The 18,498-nt window shown below is 41.9% G+C and overlaps 1 protein-coding gene and 1 long non-coding RNA gene across 2 annotated transcripts; one reads left to right on the top strand and one right to left on the bottom strand.

Moving 5' to 3' along the window:
- Nucleotides 1–3,532: 3,532 nt before the first annotated feature.
- Nucleotides 3,533–11,592, bottom strand: LOC110504024 (C5a anaphylatoxin chemotactic receptor 1-like). The gene is made up of 2 exons (XM_021582802.3): nucleotides 11,140–11,592; nucleotides 3,533–7,432 (listed from the first exon to the last, which is right to left on the bottom strand). The coding sequence occupies exons 1-2, from the start codon at nucleotides 11,383–11,385 to the stop codon at nucleotides 6,365–6,367; spliced, it is 1,314 nt and encodes a 437-aa protein (XP_021438477.1). The 5' UTR covers nucleotides 11,386–11,592; the 3' UTR covers nucleotides 3,533–6,364.
- LOC149972402 (uncharacterized) lies at nucleotides 9,117–16,812 on the top strand. The gene is made up of 2 exons (XR_016491389.1): nucleotides 9,117–9,597; nucleotides 12,081–16,812. It is a non-coding gene; the product is annotated as an uncharacterized LOC149972402 (long non-coding RNA).
- Nucleotides 16,813–18,498: the final 1,686 nt, after the last annotated feature.

Genomic DNA, 18,498 nt, shown 5'->3' with positions numbered 1-18,498 from the left:
AATCTAATTGCCAAGTGCGATTGCTGCTGGAAACGTATTACAGAGATAGTTCTGTTGCACAACAAATCAAATTCAAATGCACAATTCAAATCACATATATTTTGTTTTTATATCTATGTCACATATTTATTTTCAAATGTGAGAACATGGAGACATTGACATCAATACAACATCCCCAGTCCTTTATCGCAACCACCAAGGCATTTTACAAAAAAACTATATAATAATACAAAACATTAAATAACACAAAAGAGAAAATAAAATACAATGGGTGTCACAATAACAGTGGAATCCTATCTGCACACTGTAGCCTCTGACATAACTGCCTATACTGAAAAAATGACAGCCATTCTCCACTAGCAGCTCAAACACCATCTGGCCCACGACAGCGTCACCCAGTCCTGGCCCCGGGGAAACGAGGGGGCACACATCCCCGCCCCCACATTCAACTCGCTCGACTCCAGTCACAAGTTTGGTAATGAGTTGGTAAATTGAATCAAGTGTTCCATCACTTGGGCAAGTACAAAGACTTGCACCCTCTGGGCCCCCAGGACCAGGAGAATCCAGTCTTTACAGTGGCTGGAGACAACAACAAGGCAACAGAGAACAGAATAGTAAATATAACAAAGATAAAACAGGTATGACAGTAACAGTGGATTCCTATTAACAAATCGCAGCCACTTACACAGGACCTGACTGCCTATACTGAAATGTGAGAGCTAAACTATATGAAAAATAGGCTCTCTACATGTTCACTGAAAGGGGACCAAGTCAGGACAAACTTCTCTCAGGACCCCTGCACAAAATGTATCTAACCGTTTCAAGTGGCAGAGATGACATCACATCCATAACGCACTGCGTAAGAGAAGGAAGTCTTGCCGACCGCCAATTAAAAGAGGGTAAGACAGCAAGCTAGAAGTGAAGCAAATGCTACTGCATTCATCTGGTGTGTGGTAACAGTACAATCCAAAGGTGGTATACCAAAAATAGCAGTAAACGGATTGGGGTCAACAGATGTTACATAGATATGAAAATACATCCAATACGGGGTCTCAATACCACCTCAGAGATTGGCATGACCAAAACATATGCCCCACAGTTGCTGAACTCTGATAGGATCTCCAAAACTTTAGGTCGGCATTTGGATATATTTTTAACAGTCTGTAATTTGAGTAATGGAGACGGTGTAAGACTTTGAACTGAATGAGACCGTGCCTTAGCAAAATGATGAGATGTGAAATCGCTCTATACTACGTTGCCATAATGTCATCGGGTAACCCAGGAAGGCAGGTTAATGTTCTGTATCATGTTGTATAACCTGGATATTGTGCTCTTCAGATAGGGGTTAAGGTCTAAGCACCTCTCAACCAGACACTTTAAAAGGCAGGAGCGGAAATGAAGGGGAATATTTTTTTAGGTAAGTCACGATTTTAGAAATACCTAAAGTGTGTATTGGGAATATTATGGTCAACACTCAGAGTTTCAAATGAGACACGTGTTATTAACAAAAAGGTCACTGAAAAACACCAGGCCATTCCTGTGCTAGAACAGGAATGCTGTGTATTTGTGACAGGGTTGGGTAGCTTACTTTCTAAATGTAATCCGTTAGTTACTAGTTATCTATCCAAAATTGTAATCAGTAACGTAATCTGATTACATGCAGTTACTTTTAGATTACTTCCCCCTTAACAGGCATTAGAAGACAAATGTACACTACCATTCAAAAGTTACGGGTCTCTTAGAAATGCCCTTGTTTTTGAAAGAAAAACACATTTTCTTTCCATTAAAATAACATAAATTGATCAGAAATACAGTGTAGACATTGTTAATGTTGTAAATGACTATTGTAGCTGGAAACGGCTGATTGTTAATGGAATATCTACATAGGCCCATTATCAGCAACTATTACTCCTGTGTTCCAATGGCATGTTGTATTAGTCTTTTAAAATGATAGACTTGGATTAGCTAATTGATCATTAGAAAACCCTTTTGCAATTCTGCTAGCACAGCTGAAAACTGTTGTCCTGATTAAAGAAGCAAAACAACTGGCCTTCTTTAGACTAGAAGAGATGAGTCTTCAGTAAAGACTTAAAGGTTGAGACCGAGTCTGCGTCTCTCACATGGGTATCTTCACTGACATTTTCAACCTGTCCTTGGCATAGTCTGTAATACCTACATGTTTCAAGCAGACCATCATAATCCATATGCTTAAGAACACCAAGGTAACCTGCTTAAATAACCCACTCCAATTTGCATACCGCCCCAACAGATCCACAGATGACACAATCTCTATTGCACTCCACACGGCCCTTTCCCACCTGGACAAAAGGAACACCTATGTGAGAAGGCTGTTAATTGACTACATCTCAGCATTCAACACCATTGTGCCCTCAAAGCTCATCAATAATCTATGGACCCTGGGACTAAACACCTGCCTCTGCAACAGGATCCTGGACTTTCTGACGGGCCGCACCCAGGTGGTAAGGGTAGTTAACAACACATCTGCCACTCTTATCCTCAACACAGGGGCCCCTCAGGGGTGCATGCTTAGTCCCCTCCAGTACTCCCTGTTCACCCATGACTGCGTGGCCAAGCACGACTCCAACACCATCATTACGTTTTTGCCTACGACACAACGGTGGTAGGCCTGATCATCTACAACGATGAGACAGCCTATAGGGAGGTCAGAGACCTGGCAGTGTGGTGCCAGGACAACAACCTCTCCCTCAACATAATCAAGTCAAAGGAAATGATCATGGACTACAGGAAAAGGAGGGCCAAGTACGCCCCCATTCTCATCAATGGGGCTGTAGTAGAGCAGGTTGAGAGCTTCCTTGTTGTCACCAACAAACTATAATGGTCCAAACACACCAAGACAGTCGTGAAGAGAGCATGACAATGCCTATTCCCCCTCAGGAGACTGAAAAGACTTGGCATGGGTCCTCTGATCCTCAAAAAGTTATACAGCTGCACCATCGAGAGCATCTGGTTGCATCACCTCCTGGTATGGCAACTGCTCTGCCTACAGAGGGTAGTGTGGAAGGCCCAGTACATCACTGGGGCCAAGCTTCCTGCCATTCAGGACCTCTATACAGGCGGTGTCAGAGGAAGGCCGTAAAAATTGCCAAAGACTCCAGCCACCCTAGTCATTACCACAGATGATATCTGAAAGAGAGTTTAACACAGTAGGGGTGGAGAGGAAGAAGACTTGGATGTGGGGATAGTAAGACACCAAAAAGGCATTTTAAAGAGCAACTTGATTTCATGCAAATGTTTATTTCAACACAAATACATTTATTTACAAGATCAGTATTATTTATTTTATTTCTTATATTTTTGGGGGACACAATTCATGTTGTGGTGTGCTCATTAAGAGTTGTTATTATCTAAGGGCTGAAACATGACATATTTGTCAAAATGACATATCTATGACAATGAACTAAAATCAAAACTAAGATCTTGTTGGGTGGTCCTTTGCATGGGGTGATTTCCTTCAACAGTCTTCCAGATAGATGACACAGACACAGGAAACTTGGTATAAAACTCTTTAGTAATACAATGCAATTGCAGACAGAGATTCACATACAGAGTACCTCAGTAGTCCATAGTAAAGATTTGTATCGCGAAACAGGAGACAACAGTCTTTATACAACCTACCGTCAATCATATCTTAATTAAGGCAAGGGGGCACTATTTTCACGTCCGGATGAAAAGTGTGCACAAAAAAAAAAGTCAACTGCCTGCTACTCAGGCTCAGAAGCTAGGGTATGCATATAATGGTGGATTTGGATAGACAACACTCTAACGTTTCTAAAACTGTTAAAATTATGTATGTGAGTATAACATAACTTATTTGGCAGGCGAAACCCCGAGGACAAACCATCCAGGAATTTTATTTTTGAGGTCACTCTCTTTTCAATTAGTTTTCTATGGGGAACTTGATTTATGAGGGACCTGGTTGCAGATCTTATAGCTTCCACTAGAGGTCAACAGTCTTTAGAAATTGGTTGATGTTTTTCCTTTGAGAAATGAAGAAGTAGCTATTTCCTTTCTGGAAGTCGAGCCAAGTGTACTGTTGTGTTTGGGGCACGCGACCTGAAAGCTTGCTCCACTTTCATTTTATCCGCTATTGAACATGGTTTATTCCGTCTTAAATTTTATAGATTATTTACGTTTAAAAATACCAAAAGTTGTATTAGGAAAGTTGTTTGAAATGTTTGGATCAAGTTTACAGGTAACTTATTAGATACTTTGTAGTCATGTTGCGCTAGTTGGAACCGGTGTATTTTCTGAATCAAGAGCACCAAATAAATGGAAATTTTGGGGATATAACGACAGAGTTTATCGAACAAAAGGACCATTTGTGATGTTTAATGGACATATTGGAGTGCCAACAGAAGAAGATCTTCAAAGGTAAGGCATGACTTGTATCGTTATTTCTGACTTTTGTGTCGCGCCTGGCGTGTTGAAATATGATTTTCATGTGTTGGTATGCTGGGCGCTGTCCTTAGATAATCGCATGGTTTGCTTTCGCCATAAAGGCTTTTTGAAATCTGACACTGTGGCTGGATTAACAAGAAGTTCATCTTTAAACTGATGCATAACACTTGTATGATTTCTGAATTATTATTATGAGTATTTCTGTTTTTGAATTTGGCACGCTGCTATTTCACTGGGTGTTGTCAAATCAATCCCGTTAACCTCTCTGGGATATGTGGGACGGTAGTGTCTGGCCAAAAGCCAGAGAAAATGCAGAGCGCCAAATTAAAATAAATTACTATAAATGAAATCCCACAAGCAAGATAGCAAATTAAAGCTACACTTTTTGTGAATCCAGCCAACATGACAGATTTCTAAAAGGCTTTTTCGGCGAAAGCAAACAATGTTATTATCTGAGGATAGCACCATAGTAAACAGAGAGAGAGAAGCATATTTCAACCCGAACAAAACGCAGAAATAAAATTGTAATTCATGCCTTACCTTTGACAAGCTTCTTTTGTTGGCACTCCAATATGTCCCATAAACATCACAAATGGTCCTTTTGTTCAATTAATTCCGTTGATTATATATCCAAAATGTCCATTTATTTGGCGCGTTTGATCCAGAAAAACAACGGTTCCAACTTACACAATGTGACTACAAAATATCTCAAAAGTTACCTGTAAACTTTGCCAAAACATTTCAAACTACTTTTGTAATACAACTTTAGGTATTTTTTTACGCAAATAATATATAAAATTGAAGACGGGATGATCTGTGTTCAATACAGGAGGAAAACAAACTGTAGCTAGCTTTCTGGTCACGCGCCTCTATCTAACAGTACACTTCAAGTGACCCTCGTTCAAGATTGCCGTACTTCTTCATTACACAAAGGAAAAACCTCAACCAATTTCTAAAGACTGGTGACATCCAGTGGACGCGATAGGAACTGCATTCCCAATGAAATCCCATTGAAAAGAGAGTGACCTGAAAAAAAAAATCTGAATGGTTTGTCCTCAGGGTTACTTACGCCTGCTAAATAAGTTCTGCTATACTCACAGACATGATTCAAACAGTTTTAGAATCTTCAGTGTTTTCTATCCAGATCTACTAATAATATGCATATCTTATCTTCTGGGGATGAGTAGCAGGCAGTTGAATTTGGGTATGCATTTCATCCGGGACATGAAAATGCTGACCCCTGTCACCAAGAAGTTAACGGGATTGGTGCGTGAAGGGATCACTAAGCAGTTAACATTGTTGCACTGGATTAGATACAAAGCATCTAAGATGAGAAAAACATGTCTACACTGTGGTTTTTCACTCTACTATCTCGGCCTTGAGCCTGTGTGACTATCAGCAGGGGCAGACAATTCTCAGCCTGAGAACTAAAGCAGTACATCTCCATTTACCCAGTACTTTTCCATCATTACGCATTGCAAGCATACAAAGGTTATCACATATATACAGTAATTATGGCACTGGTGTGACAGCTCTAACACAGTTCCACCTCTCACACCACCAAAACAACCTTATTGGGGATGTCAGCTAAAGCGGATCTGATTGAATAGAGCCCTAAAATACAGATAAAGCCAAATGTAATTGCACAAGTGTGATTGCTGGCGGAAATATATTACAGAGAAGGCAGAAGTTCCTGTTCTGTTAAACAACACTGGATTCGAATCACGTCTCTCAGCACTTTTTAATGTCACAAAACACTCTGACTCAGCAAGTTCTCATGGTTTACACACACACACACACACACACACACACACACACACACACACACACACACACACACACACACACACACACACACACACACACACACACACACACACACACACACACACACACACACACACACACACGCACACACAGAACTTTACATTATATTCATCTCCAGGGTTCTTTCTGATGTGCTCTTGGACATGCTCTTTCTGGGTAGCGGCTCCTCGGTGGCGAAGTTTAACATACTGCGCAGGGAACGATTAATACTCTGCTTAAAGCCTCGTCCCAGACACACATAGATCAGAGGGTTGAGGCAGCTGTTACAGTAGGCAAGACAGAGGGCCAGGGTGTGGGCCAGCTGTATGTTGGCGCTGTGCGATGAATGCCGGGGGGTCAATAGGATCAGGAAATCCAATATGTGCAGTGGAACCCAGCACAGGAAGAAGCTCAGCAACACAGCAAAAATGACCCTCAAGGTGCGTCTGGAGCGCACCTCACTCACCCTCCCAGACCCCACCCCAGACCCCCGCCCGGCCCTGCTATACACAACCCAATGACACGCCACGATGGTGATGAATGGCATCACAAAACCCAACAGGAAGCGTACTGTAGTGATAGTCCAGCCGCTAACTATAGTGTGAGATCCCAGACACTCTGATTTACTGGTGCTTAGCTGGACCTCCTTCACGTAGACAAACTGGGGGATGCTGCCCAGCAGGGCCAGGAGCCACAACCCGACACATACCCAGGCAGCCTTGCGTGGCCTCCTCCAGTTCTGGCACCACACGGGCAAGCTGACCAGCAGCCAGCGGTCCAGGCTGATAAGTACTAGCAGCAGCACGCTACAATACATGACCAGGTAGATGAGTCCCTTGAGCAGCTTGCAGGCCACGGGGCCAAAGGGCCAGTGCTGGTCCATGGCCAAGGGCACCATGAGGAGGGGCAGGGACAGGCAGCACAGCAGGTCAGCCAGGGCCAGGTTGAGGAACCACAGGGAGGTGACGGAGCGCGGCATGCGGAAGCCCGTCACCCACACCACCAGAGCGTTGCCCGGGACCCCCAGCAGGAAGACCAAGCTATAGAACACCAGGGCGGACAGGTGACGGGGCCCCAGCACAGGACCAAGGTCCTCAAGCTCGACAAATTCCCATTCAGTGAAGTTCAGGAGGCGCAACTCCTCATCAGTGAAAATCGAGCCCAAATCATCCATGCTTGGAGATGACTGTTGAGGGGAAGGGAAAGACAGTATGATAGTTCCTATAATAGCATTGTATCAATACAATAATACAGGTATTCTTGAAAGACGTGACAATCTCAAACTTTTTTTAAATATATATTCTCATAGGACTTATGTTAACTCCGTCAGACACCTTAAAAGGAATTACATTTTTACATTTATTGTCCAACAACCTGATTTTGCATTGTCATTATGGGGTATTGTGTGCAGATTGATGAGAAAAATATATATGTAATCCGTTTTAGTATAAGGCTGTAACGTAACAAAATGTGGGAAAAGTCAAGGGGTCTGAATACTTTCCGAATGCACTGTATGTTGCAGAACAGTGAATAAATATTTTTGCTGAATATTGACAAGCCACTGATGGAGGTGATCCTTGAAAGAGACATATTTGTACCTCTAAAAATAAAAGTTAAGTACAATTATTTGTAAAGTATAGAAAATTGTTAAATTGAAAATCCCCAGTAAAAACAGGTCTTTCAGCATTCTGACGGAGATAACATTAGACGAGATTATGTTTTACGGAGTTGACAAAAAATGCATTATTCTTCATCATTCAAGTGATATACAAAGTATAAATGTTGTTTTCCCTCAGTTGCTTTATGATTCCAAAACCTAATTAAAATAAACATATTTGAACCAAAATTCATTCCTATCTTAAAACCATTTCATTGATTTTATTGAGTTATAGTTCATATGAGGAATACAGTCTATTGAAATAAATAAATTAGTCCCTAATCTATGGATTTCACATGACTGGGAATTGTCCCCAATTGTGTTCATTATTCCTGCCCATACCTCTGTTCACAAAGTTGACATCAGCAACCCTCTCGCTGACACAACGCCATACACATGGTCTACGGTTGTGAGGCCGGTTGGACGTACTACCAAATTCTCTAAAATAACGTTGGATGTGGCTTATTGTAGAGAAATGAACATTAAATTATCTTTCAACAGTTGTCGAGGCCCTAATCCATGGATTACACTTGACTGGGCAGGGGTGCAGCCATGGGTGGACCTGGGAGGGCATAGGCCCACCCACTGGGGAGCCAGGCCCAGCAAATCAGTCAATAACTGCAGACAGAAATACTCCTCAAAAAATGTTGTTCAGTGTATAAGGGAGATGGAGTTTGCGTGCGTGTGTGCGTCCGTCCCCTGAGTGAGTTTGAGACTTAGTGTCCCCCCCCCCACTACCATTGGTAGCTACCATTTCTCAGTAAAGTACTATATTTATCTTTAACCACTAATTCCTTGTCTCTTCTCTGCACCTTGGTCCAACCTCACCACGTCACAAACCACGATGATTTCAATATTGTTTGTGTAATTCTATCAAAAGTAGAGCACTTTACAGGCCACCTCGTTGCACCACATGTAATGAGGACATGAAGGATATTATGGTGGAGCTGACCCGGCTCATTCCTGATTCAGGATTTCAGAGTAATCTGACGGAGGTAACCAACGGCTCTGTTCAATCTGTCTCGTTGAAGCGTAACAGCTTGCACGCTAGAAATGAAGGTAATTTCTGTTTTAGCCGACATACTGTATGCAGCGTTTACAGTGAATGCAGTCTCTGCTAAAGTGGGAACATTGCCTTTAAATTTCAATCAAGTTGTAACACTGAACTTCTGCATTGAATAACCTCACACTCAACCTCACACTCAACCTCAACAAAACAAAGGAGATGATTGTGGACTTCAGGAAACAGCAGAGGGAGCACCCCCCCTATCCACATCGACGGGACAGTAGTGGAGAGGGTAGTAAGTTTTAAGTTCCTCGGCATACACATCACGGACAAACTGAATTGGTCCACCCACACAGACAGCGTCGTGAAGAAGGCGCAGCAGCGCCTCTTCAACCTCAGGAGGCTGAAGAAATTCAGCTTGTCACCAAAAGCACTCACCAACTTCTACAGATGCACAATCGATCGAGAGCCTCCTGTCGAGCTGTATCACTGCCTGGTATGGCAACTGCTCTGCCCACAACCGTAAGGCTCTCCAGAGGGTAGTGAGGTCTGCACAACGCATCACCGGGGGCAAACTACCTGCCCTCCAGGACACCTACACCACCCGATGTCACAGGAAGGCCATAAAGATAATCAAGGACAACAACCACCCGAACCACTGCCTGTTCTCCCCGCTATCATCCAGAAGGTGAGGTCAGTACAGGTGCATCAAAGCAGGGACAGAGAGACTGAAAAACAGCTTCTATCTCAAGGCCATCAGACTGTTAAACAGCCACCACTAACATTGAGTGGCTGCTGCCAACACACTGACTCAACTCCAGCCACTTTAATAATGGAAATTGATGTAAAAATCACTAGCCACTTTAAACAATGCTACTTAATATAATGTTTACATACCCTACATTACTAATCTCAAATATATATGTATATACTGTACTCTATATTATCTACTGCGTCTTTATGTAATGCATGTATCACTAGCCACTTTAAACTATGCCACTTTGTTTACATACCCTACATTACTCATCTCATATGTATATACTGTACTCGATACCATCTACTCCGTCTTGCCTATGCCGTTCTGTACCATCACTCATTCATATATCTTTATGTACATATTCTTTATCCCCTTACACTTGTGTCTATAAGGTAGTAGTTTTGGAATTGTTAGGTTAGATTACTCATTGGTTATTACTGCATTGTTGGAACTAGAAGCACAAGCATTTCGCTACACTCGTATTAACATCTGCTAACCATGTGTATGGGACAAATAAATTTGATTTGATTTGAATAGAGCCTCAAATCTCCGGACACATTGGTTAGGATCAGTTTTGAGAGAAACATTATTTGAAGTCAGAGGGCAAGAAATTACATAAGATCTCTCTTCAGTTCGTTTGAATTAATGCACATTTTTAGGAGAGATATGCATGTACTGTATATTTGCAAATATATATATGGGAGATTGGAAGTGATGCAGACAATTACATTGATTGAAGCTACAATCTATCTGCAATATCTACAATCTATCTGCAATATCTACAATCTATCTGCAATATCTACTCTTAGCAGAGTTTGGATTTGGGATCCTTTGCTCTGGATAATGGCATTTCTGGGCATAGAGCCCATATGGAAATGAATAATATTGAAAATATTTAGGAATTTCCTGAAGCAAATCTTTCCCCTTTAAAAATGCTGGGGTGATTCCTTTTGCCACAGACCTCTTTGCTGGGGTGGTTCCTTTCTCCACAGCCCTTTAAAAATTAGCTCAAATAATGCGACGAAATCTTTTTTTGAATGGAATAGTATAATTGTTAGAGCATTGAAAGCAAGATCTTGGTTGGGGTTAAATGCATAAGACACATTTCAGTTGAAGGCTTTCAGTTGTACAACTGACTAGGTATCCCCCCTTTTACCATTACATACTATTATGATGACTTGCTAGTTGTTTATTCACACAGTTTTTTTTTTATTCAATCCGTAATTGTCCATATCAAGACCAAAGTAAATAACCACATTTCATTAATGCTGGAATGGCTTAGTTGTCATAGCAGGGTTAAACAGGATTTGAAATTGAGGAATAACACAAGCACACTTTATGAAGTGATACAAGACCAGTCAGCATTTTAAATGACATTCAAGTGCAAAATACCTCTAAAATGAAATAATTTCAATCAGATAATCAATCACCGAACACTGTAAAATTAAGGTTACAATTAAGGTGGTACTTTACCTTAGATTTCAGATTTATGTATCGGCGTCCTCTTGTAGATGACTCCGCACACAACCAGAAAAAATAGGAACTGTTCTTCTTTAGCACAATTTCTGTCCACAGACACCTCACCCAATCATGACCTGACCTCCTTATGATCAGGAATTGTAAAAATGTCAACGCATTGCCAAATATACAGGGAGAGATACAAACACAAATGACATAGTACTGGTCATGAGAACACCTGAGAACTGAACGAACACCCATATAACTATATAGACATACCCAGTTTACCTATGTGGGCAAAGACGCAACCCCCACTAAATATTATCACACTGATTAGTAAGAATTAAAAATTAAAAAAATCTGAGCATCTCTAGTTTGTATCCTGATAAGAGCTTGGCAGCCCTAAAGTGTTATAGGTTAGGATGTCAAGGTCATGGGTGACTCCAATGAATTAGTGTCCACTTTATCTCTGAGCCCTTAGCTGTTTCCATATTTATGATTGTCTTTTCTGGGGTCTCCCTGAGGACAGGCTGGCACTCCTTCACAGTGAAGTTTGACCCTGTTCCTCACTATTATCTGATTGTTGGTGCCCCCCCCCCCTTGGGTTGTGCCGTGGCGGAGATCTTTGTGGGCTATACTCAGCCTTGTCTCAGGATGGTAAGTTGGTGGTTGAAGATATTCCTCTAGTGGTGTGGGGGCTGTGCTTTGGCAAAGTGGGCAGGGTTATATCCTTCCTGTTTGGCCCTGTCCGGGGGTGTCCTCGGATGGGGCCACAGTGTCTCCTGACCCCTCCTGTCTCAGCCTCCAGTATTTATGCTGCAGTAGTTTATGTGTCAGGGGGCTAGGGTCAGTTTGTTATATCTGGAGTACTTCTCCTGTACTATTCGGTGTCCTGTGGGAATTTAAGTGTGCTCTCTCTAATTCTCTCTTTCTCTATTTCTTTCTCTCTCTCGGAGGACCTGAGCCCTAGGACCATGCCTCAGGACTACCTGACATGATGACTCCTTGCTGTCCCCAGTCCACCTGGTCGTGCTGCTGCTCCAGTTTCAACTGTTCTGCCTTATTATTATTGGACCATGCTGGTCATTTATGAACATTTGAACATCTTGGCCATGTTCTGTTATAATCTCCACCCGTCACAGCCAGAAGAGGACTGGCCACCCCACATAGCCTGGTTCCTCTCTAGGTTTCTTCCTAGGTTTTGGCCTTTCTAGGGAGTTTTTCCAAGCCACCGTGCTTCTACACCTGCATTGCTTGCTGTTTGGGGTTTTAGGCTGGGTTTCTGTACAGCACTTTGAGATATCAGCTGATGTACGAAGGGCTATATAAATACATTTGATTTTGATTTGATCTGATACTAGCTGTGTGCTACTCTATCTGCTCTCTTCATCCCTACATGGCTTGTTAATGAATACTGGATAAGAATCCTCATCTGAGCTCTCAGACTCAGTGCTCTCAACATTTTTGCTGCTTTTGCTGGGGTGGTTCTTTTCTCCACAGACCTCTATGCTGGGTTGGTTCTTTTCTCCACATACCTCTATGCTGGGTTGGTTCTTTTCTCCACATACCTCTATGCTGGGGTGGTTCTTTTCTCCACATACCTCTATGCTGGGGTTGGTTCTTTTCTCCACATACCTCTATGCTGGGGTGGTTCTTTTCTCCACATACCTCTATGCTGGGGTGGTTCTTTTCTCCACATACCTCTATGCTGAGGTTGGTTCTTTTCTCCACATACCTCTATGCTGGGGTGGTTATTTTCTCCACATACCTCTATGCTGGGGTGGTTCTTTTCTCCACAGACCTCTATGCTGGGGTGGTTCTTTTCTCCACATACCTCTATGCTGGGGTGGTTCTTTTCTCCACAGACCTCTATGCTGGGGTGGTTCTTTTCTCCACAGACCTCTATGCTGGGGTGGTTCTTTTCTCCACAGACCTCTATGCTGGGGTGGTTCCTTTCTCCACAGACCTCTATGCTGGGGTGGTTCTTTTCTCCACAGACCTCTATGCTGGGGTGGTTTCCCTGGATAATTTGCATTTTCTCAAGCAACAGTTCATCACTGGTGTTAATTTTCTGGAGATGCCCCCTCATCTCCGCCGCACTCATCTCCGCCCTGACGTTATCGTTGTTAATCCAGTAACAATGGCTCTTGACTAACTCTGTGCCATATTTCAGTCCTGATTGGGAACGAGCTGAGGCTGATAACACTTTCTGGGACTAGTAAGTCCAAAGCGGACTCTCCCGGCTCATGTGTTGCCTTAGTCAACTTGTGATACAGTTCAGTAGCATCCGTCTCTGCATAATGTGTCCTCAAGATTTGCCTTAGTGTGTAGAGTGTCATGCCTGTTTTTCCCTCCAGATAACTTCTCATCATAAGCCCTGTGCTCACAGCTCTGATTACTGCTTCTATGATGTCTAATTCACTGTATCCTTTTCTCAGTCCATTTTCAATCTGATATTCTAGGCTGCTGAAGCTGAGCTTATCTTTCTGATTCTGATCTGTCCATGGATTTTAAAGACTTTATGACTGGGCATACTCCACTCTCTCTCTGTGGTGTGTGCCTTGCTGGAGCTGGGCCCACCTCTCTGCTGGACTGAGGAGCCTCTCCCTCTTTTCGTCCTGCCGCAGCTCCTGTCTCTCCGCTGGGTTCGCTGTCCACTTGCGTTGTTGGCGCCGACTGACTAGGACATGTAGGCAGACTCACAGCGTCCTCCAAGTTCGATATTCCTTTGATTTAATCTTTTAGCTGAAGCCTTCTTCCTTCTTCTCACAGTAACCTTCAATCAGTTTGTGGCGCAATGGCTCTTTCTTCTACTTCAGAGTCATCTACACCTCCTATTCCACAATATACAGACAGGTGCCGTAAATTGTCCTCAGTTAAAGTCCAAAAACTCTGTTTGATTTCATCGAATGTTTCCCTCTCTTGACTCATATTGTCCTACTCACTTGGCAACAACGACCATGCAGGCAATGGCAAGATAGCTAAAATTGGTTGGGTGGTTAGCCCGGTAACGTTAGCTAGCTGGCTACTCTCCCAATGTCTCTCACTCGTTGTCCGTTCAAGGAATATGGGCCGGTGCTCACATAAAAATAAATCTCAGCAGTGCCTCCAAATTTGTTACCGTTTCTATGGGCTTAAAATATAAACTCTGACGTGAAAGGTACCGTTTAATATCATTTTAATCATGTTAGCATGGTGTAACAGCAGTTTACAGCCTTTTATGTTTGTTTTTCTTCCTCTACCCCAGTGTACTTAAACTTTTCTTCTTCATTTCCCATGGGCTTCACCCGAGTAAAACACCAGTTGCTGGATACAACTGTATTAATCCCCTTACAGTGCATTCGGAAAGTATTCAGACCCCTTCACTTCTACATTTTGTTACGTTACAGCCTTATTCTAAAATAAATTAAATACATTTTCCTCATCAATCTACACACAATAGCCCATAATGACAAACCATTTTTAGAATTTCTTGCAAATGTATAAAACATATAAAACTTACTTACATAAGTATTCAGACACTTTGCTATGAGACTCGAAATTGAGCTCAGGTGCATCCTGTTTCCATTGATCATCCTTGAGATGTTTCTTCAACTTGATTAGAATCCACCTGTGGTATATTCAATTGATTGGACATGATTTGGAAAGACACACACCCGTCTATATAAGGTCTCACAGTTAACAGTGCATGTCAGAGCAAAAACCAAGCCATGAGGTCGAAGGAATTGTCCATAGAGCTCCGAGACAGGATTGTGTCGAGGCACAGATCTGGGGAAGGGTATGGGATGTTTTTCAGCTGCAGGGACTGGGAGACTAGTCAGAATTGAGAAAAGATGAACGGTGTAAAGTACAGAGAGATCCTTGATGAAAACCTGTTCCAGAGCGCTCAGGACCTCAGACTGGCGCGAATGTTCACCTTCCAACAGGACAACGACCCTAAGTACTGTCATGAAGTTGGCTTTAGAGGGAAGGTTTATGACCCTCATAAATACCTTTCCCCTTTTTCCTCTCTCTACTCTACCGATGTGACTATTGAAGATCCCTTTGTTACTATTGACTGTTGAAGACCCCCTCCGTCTGCTAAACGTGGGCTAGGAGAGGACGGACAGAGTATCCATTCTACCACACTCCAGTTCACCACTAGACAGTCTTCAGAGGACCAGAGATCCATGCTGGTCCACCCGGACTCCCATCTACGAACAATCTACCGAAGTGCAGCTCAGAATAAATATGTTTTTGCATTCTCCTTTATCAAATGGGCGGTTATTTAGAATGCATAAGATACTGTATTTACGATAGCATAGCTGCCTACGGCCCGATAGAGACACAAAACCTTTTTTGCTCCTCAGTCTTCCCACTCTTTCACTCAAACACAACCCACTCTCTTTGTGTAACCAGCCGTCGTATCTGTTCTGTCCGCTAGGGATGTTTTCCTTTATGACATAATTTGTAATCAATGTATGACACATTCTGTGTATATATAATTCTGTGTGATTATTTGGGTATTTAGTAAATACATAATTAAACCCAATTTTGTATTGCTGATTCAACTTGTTAGCCAGGGTTCGTGAAGATAACCAAGAATTTACAACTTTCAGATGAGACTAAATAAAGTGACGATTAAATATTGACTGCTATTGAGGTAAAAGATTACCAGGTCTTTAAGAGTTTATTTGGAAGATAACAGCTCTATAAACATTATTTCGTGGTGCCCCGAATTTCTAGTTAATTACATTATCCTGTTTAGCTTAATCAGGTAATATTAATTACAGAGAAATTATTTTATAGAATAGCATGTCATATCACTTAATCCGGCATACCCAAAGACATGACAATACACAGCCAATACACAGCCAACGCAAGAGGGGCTTCGGAACAAGTATCTGAATGTCCTTGAGTGGCCCAGCCAGAGCCCGGACTTGAACTTGATCGACATCTCTGGAGAGACCTGAAAATAGTTGTGCAGCGACGCTCCCCATTCAACCTGGCAGATCTTGAGAGGATCTGCAGAGAAGAATGGGAGAATCTTCCCAAATACAGGTGTGCCAAGCTTGTAGCATCATACCCAAGAAGTGTCGAGGCTGTAATCGCTGCCAAAGGTGCTTCAATAAAGTCTTGAGTAAAGGGGTCTGAAACTTTTGCTTTGTCAGTCTGGGATGTTGTGTGTATTGAGGGGATTTTTTTTCATACATTTTCAAATAAGGCTATAACATAACAAAATATGGAAAAAGTGAAAAGATCTAAATACTTTCCGAATGCAATGTATATTGTAGCCCAGGCCTACTTCTAATCAGGTAGAAACTATCCTACTTTTCACAAACATTTGAGTCGTGATGTACTGTATATATTTTGTGCATAGCTTATCATATTTTTTTCAAAAAGGTGTTTCCCCTGAGCTACATTGCTAATGTTAGCAGCTGTTAGTGTCATCATTGTTAATTTACACAGCAAGCCTTACAGAATCCTTGTCTAACTACACTACTAAATCTGAATTTCACAACTTTATTGTTAGTCCTTATGCTTATTACAGTACTGTTACATAAAAAAAATGTGACATTGTTCATATTTACAATTTGTTGGGAGGCCAAAGCTATACACACATGTTGAGAATGATGACAGCACCTGTACTGCACATATGTTTTATATATAGCTGTATCTCCATATTAAACTGCCAAAATGCAGACACAATAACTGTGTTGTTCCCTTTTGATATCAACAAGTACCTTCAAGGTTTGCATGTGTTTACTCTTGTGGGTGCCCTAGCCTAAGCAACCAACTAGCTTTAATGGTTAGCCGCCCTGAAAAATATGTGTACTGTCTAAATAAAGAAAACAATTCCATAACCATTTTTGGACAACTTAGAATGTTGCACACCGCGTTCAGCCAAAGCATAGTTTTCCAGCTTGCCATTAAAGTTGGTTAAGTAGGAAAATGATGCCTTTACAGCCTGAATGGTGGATGCTTTATGCACAAGTTGGTCCACGGATGGGCAGAAGTGTATTACCGGGAATGCACATCAATCCTAGACAATAGTGCAGATCTAGCAACCACTATCAGGTGCCCATAAAAGTGTGGTCTAGGCCCAGGTTTTCCTAACTCGGTCCGCCCCGGGTGCACGTTTTGGTTTTTTCCCTAGCAGTACACAGCTGATTCAAATAACCAACTCATTATAAAGCTTTGATTATTTGAATCAGCTGTGTAGTCAGTGGTGTAAAGTACTTAAGTAGTACTTTAAAGTATTTTACCTAAGTAGTTTTTTGGGGTATCAGTACTTTACTTTACTATTTATACTTTTGCTTTTACTTCACTACATTCCTGAAGAAAATAATGTACTTTTTACTCCATACATTTTCCCTGACACCCAAAAGTATATTTTGAATGGCTAGCAGGACAGGAAAATTGTCAAATTCATGCACTTATCAAGAGAACATCCCCGGTCATCCCTATTGCCTCTGATCTGTTGGACTCACTAAACACAAATGCTTTGTTTGTAAATTATGTCTGAGTATTGAAGTGTGCCTCTTGCTATCTGTAAAAAAAAGGGGAAAAAAAGAAAATGGTGCATCTGGTTTGCTTTAATATAAGCCCTTTGAAATGATTTATACTTTTACTTTTAATACTCAAGTATATTTTAGCAATTACATTTACTTTTGATACTTAAGTACATTTAAAACCAAATACTTTTAGACTTTTACTCAAGTAAAATTTTACTGGATGACTTTCACTTTTAATTTTCTATTAAGGAATCTTCACTTTTACTAAAGTATGACATTTGGGTACTTTTTCCACCACTGTGTGTAGTGCTAGGGCAAATTCCAAAACGTGCACCCGGGGGGTGCCCAGGACTGAATTTTGGAAACCCTGGTATATGGGTATATGGGTCAACTCTTACCCTATGAGGTCCGGAGCCTGCTGGTTTTCTATTCTACCTGATAATTAATTGAACCCACCTGGTGTTCCAGGTCTAAATCAGCCAGTGATTAGAGGGGAACAATTTTTAAAAAGCAGTGGAACTGGCTTTGAGGTCCAGAGTTTAGTTTGAAAGGTTTAGGCCAGGGATGGGTAACTCCAGTCCTCGGTGCCTGGAGTAGTGTCACACTTTATCCCCATCCCTCGCAAACACAGCCGATTAAACTCATTTCATTCTAAACTGAAGAACATAATTAATTAATTGATTAGTTAATTATTGGAGTCACATGTGCTAGCTGGGGCTGGCCCAAAATTGTGACACCAATCAGGCCCCTGAGGACTGGAGTTGCCCATTCTTGGTTTAGGCCAACACTGATAAATCTATCGCTTGTGGGAAAGCCCACAGCCAGGTTGGTATGTCTAACCCTTATGGGTGGAGTGCCATATCCCCTAACCTGGCTGGCA

The sequence above is a fragment of the Oncorhynchus mykiss genome, chromosome 24 (assembly GCF_057628025.1).
Source record: "Oncorhynchus mykiss isolate SJ-2025 chromosome 24, ASM5762802v1, whole genome shotgun sequence".
Lineage (NCBI taxonomy): Eukaryota > Metazoa > Chordata > Actinopteri > Salmoniformes > Salmonidae > Oncorhynchus > Oncorhynchus mykiss.
Note: the sequence above shows the minus strand (reverse complement) of the source record. Positions and strands in the feature narration are given on the sequence as shown.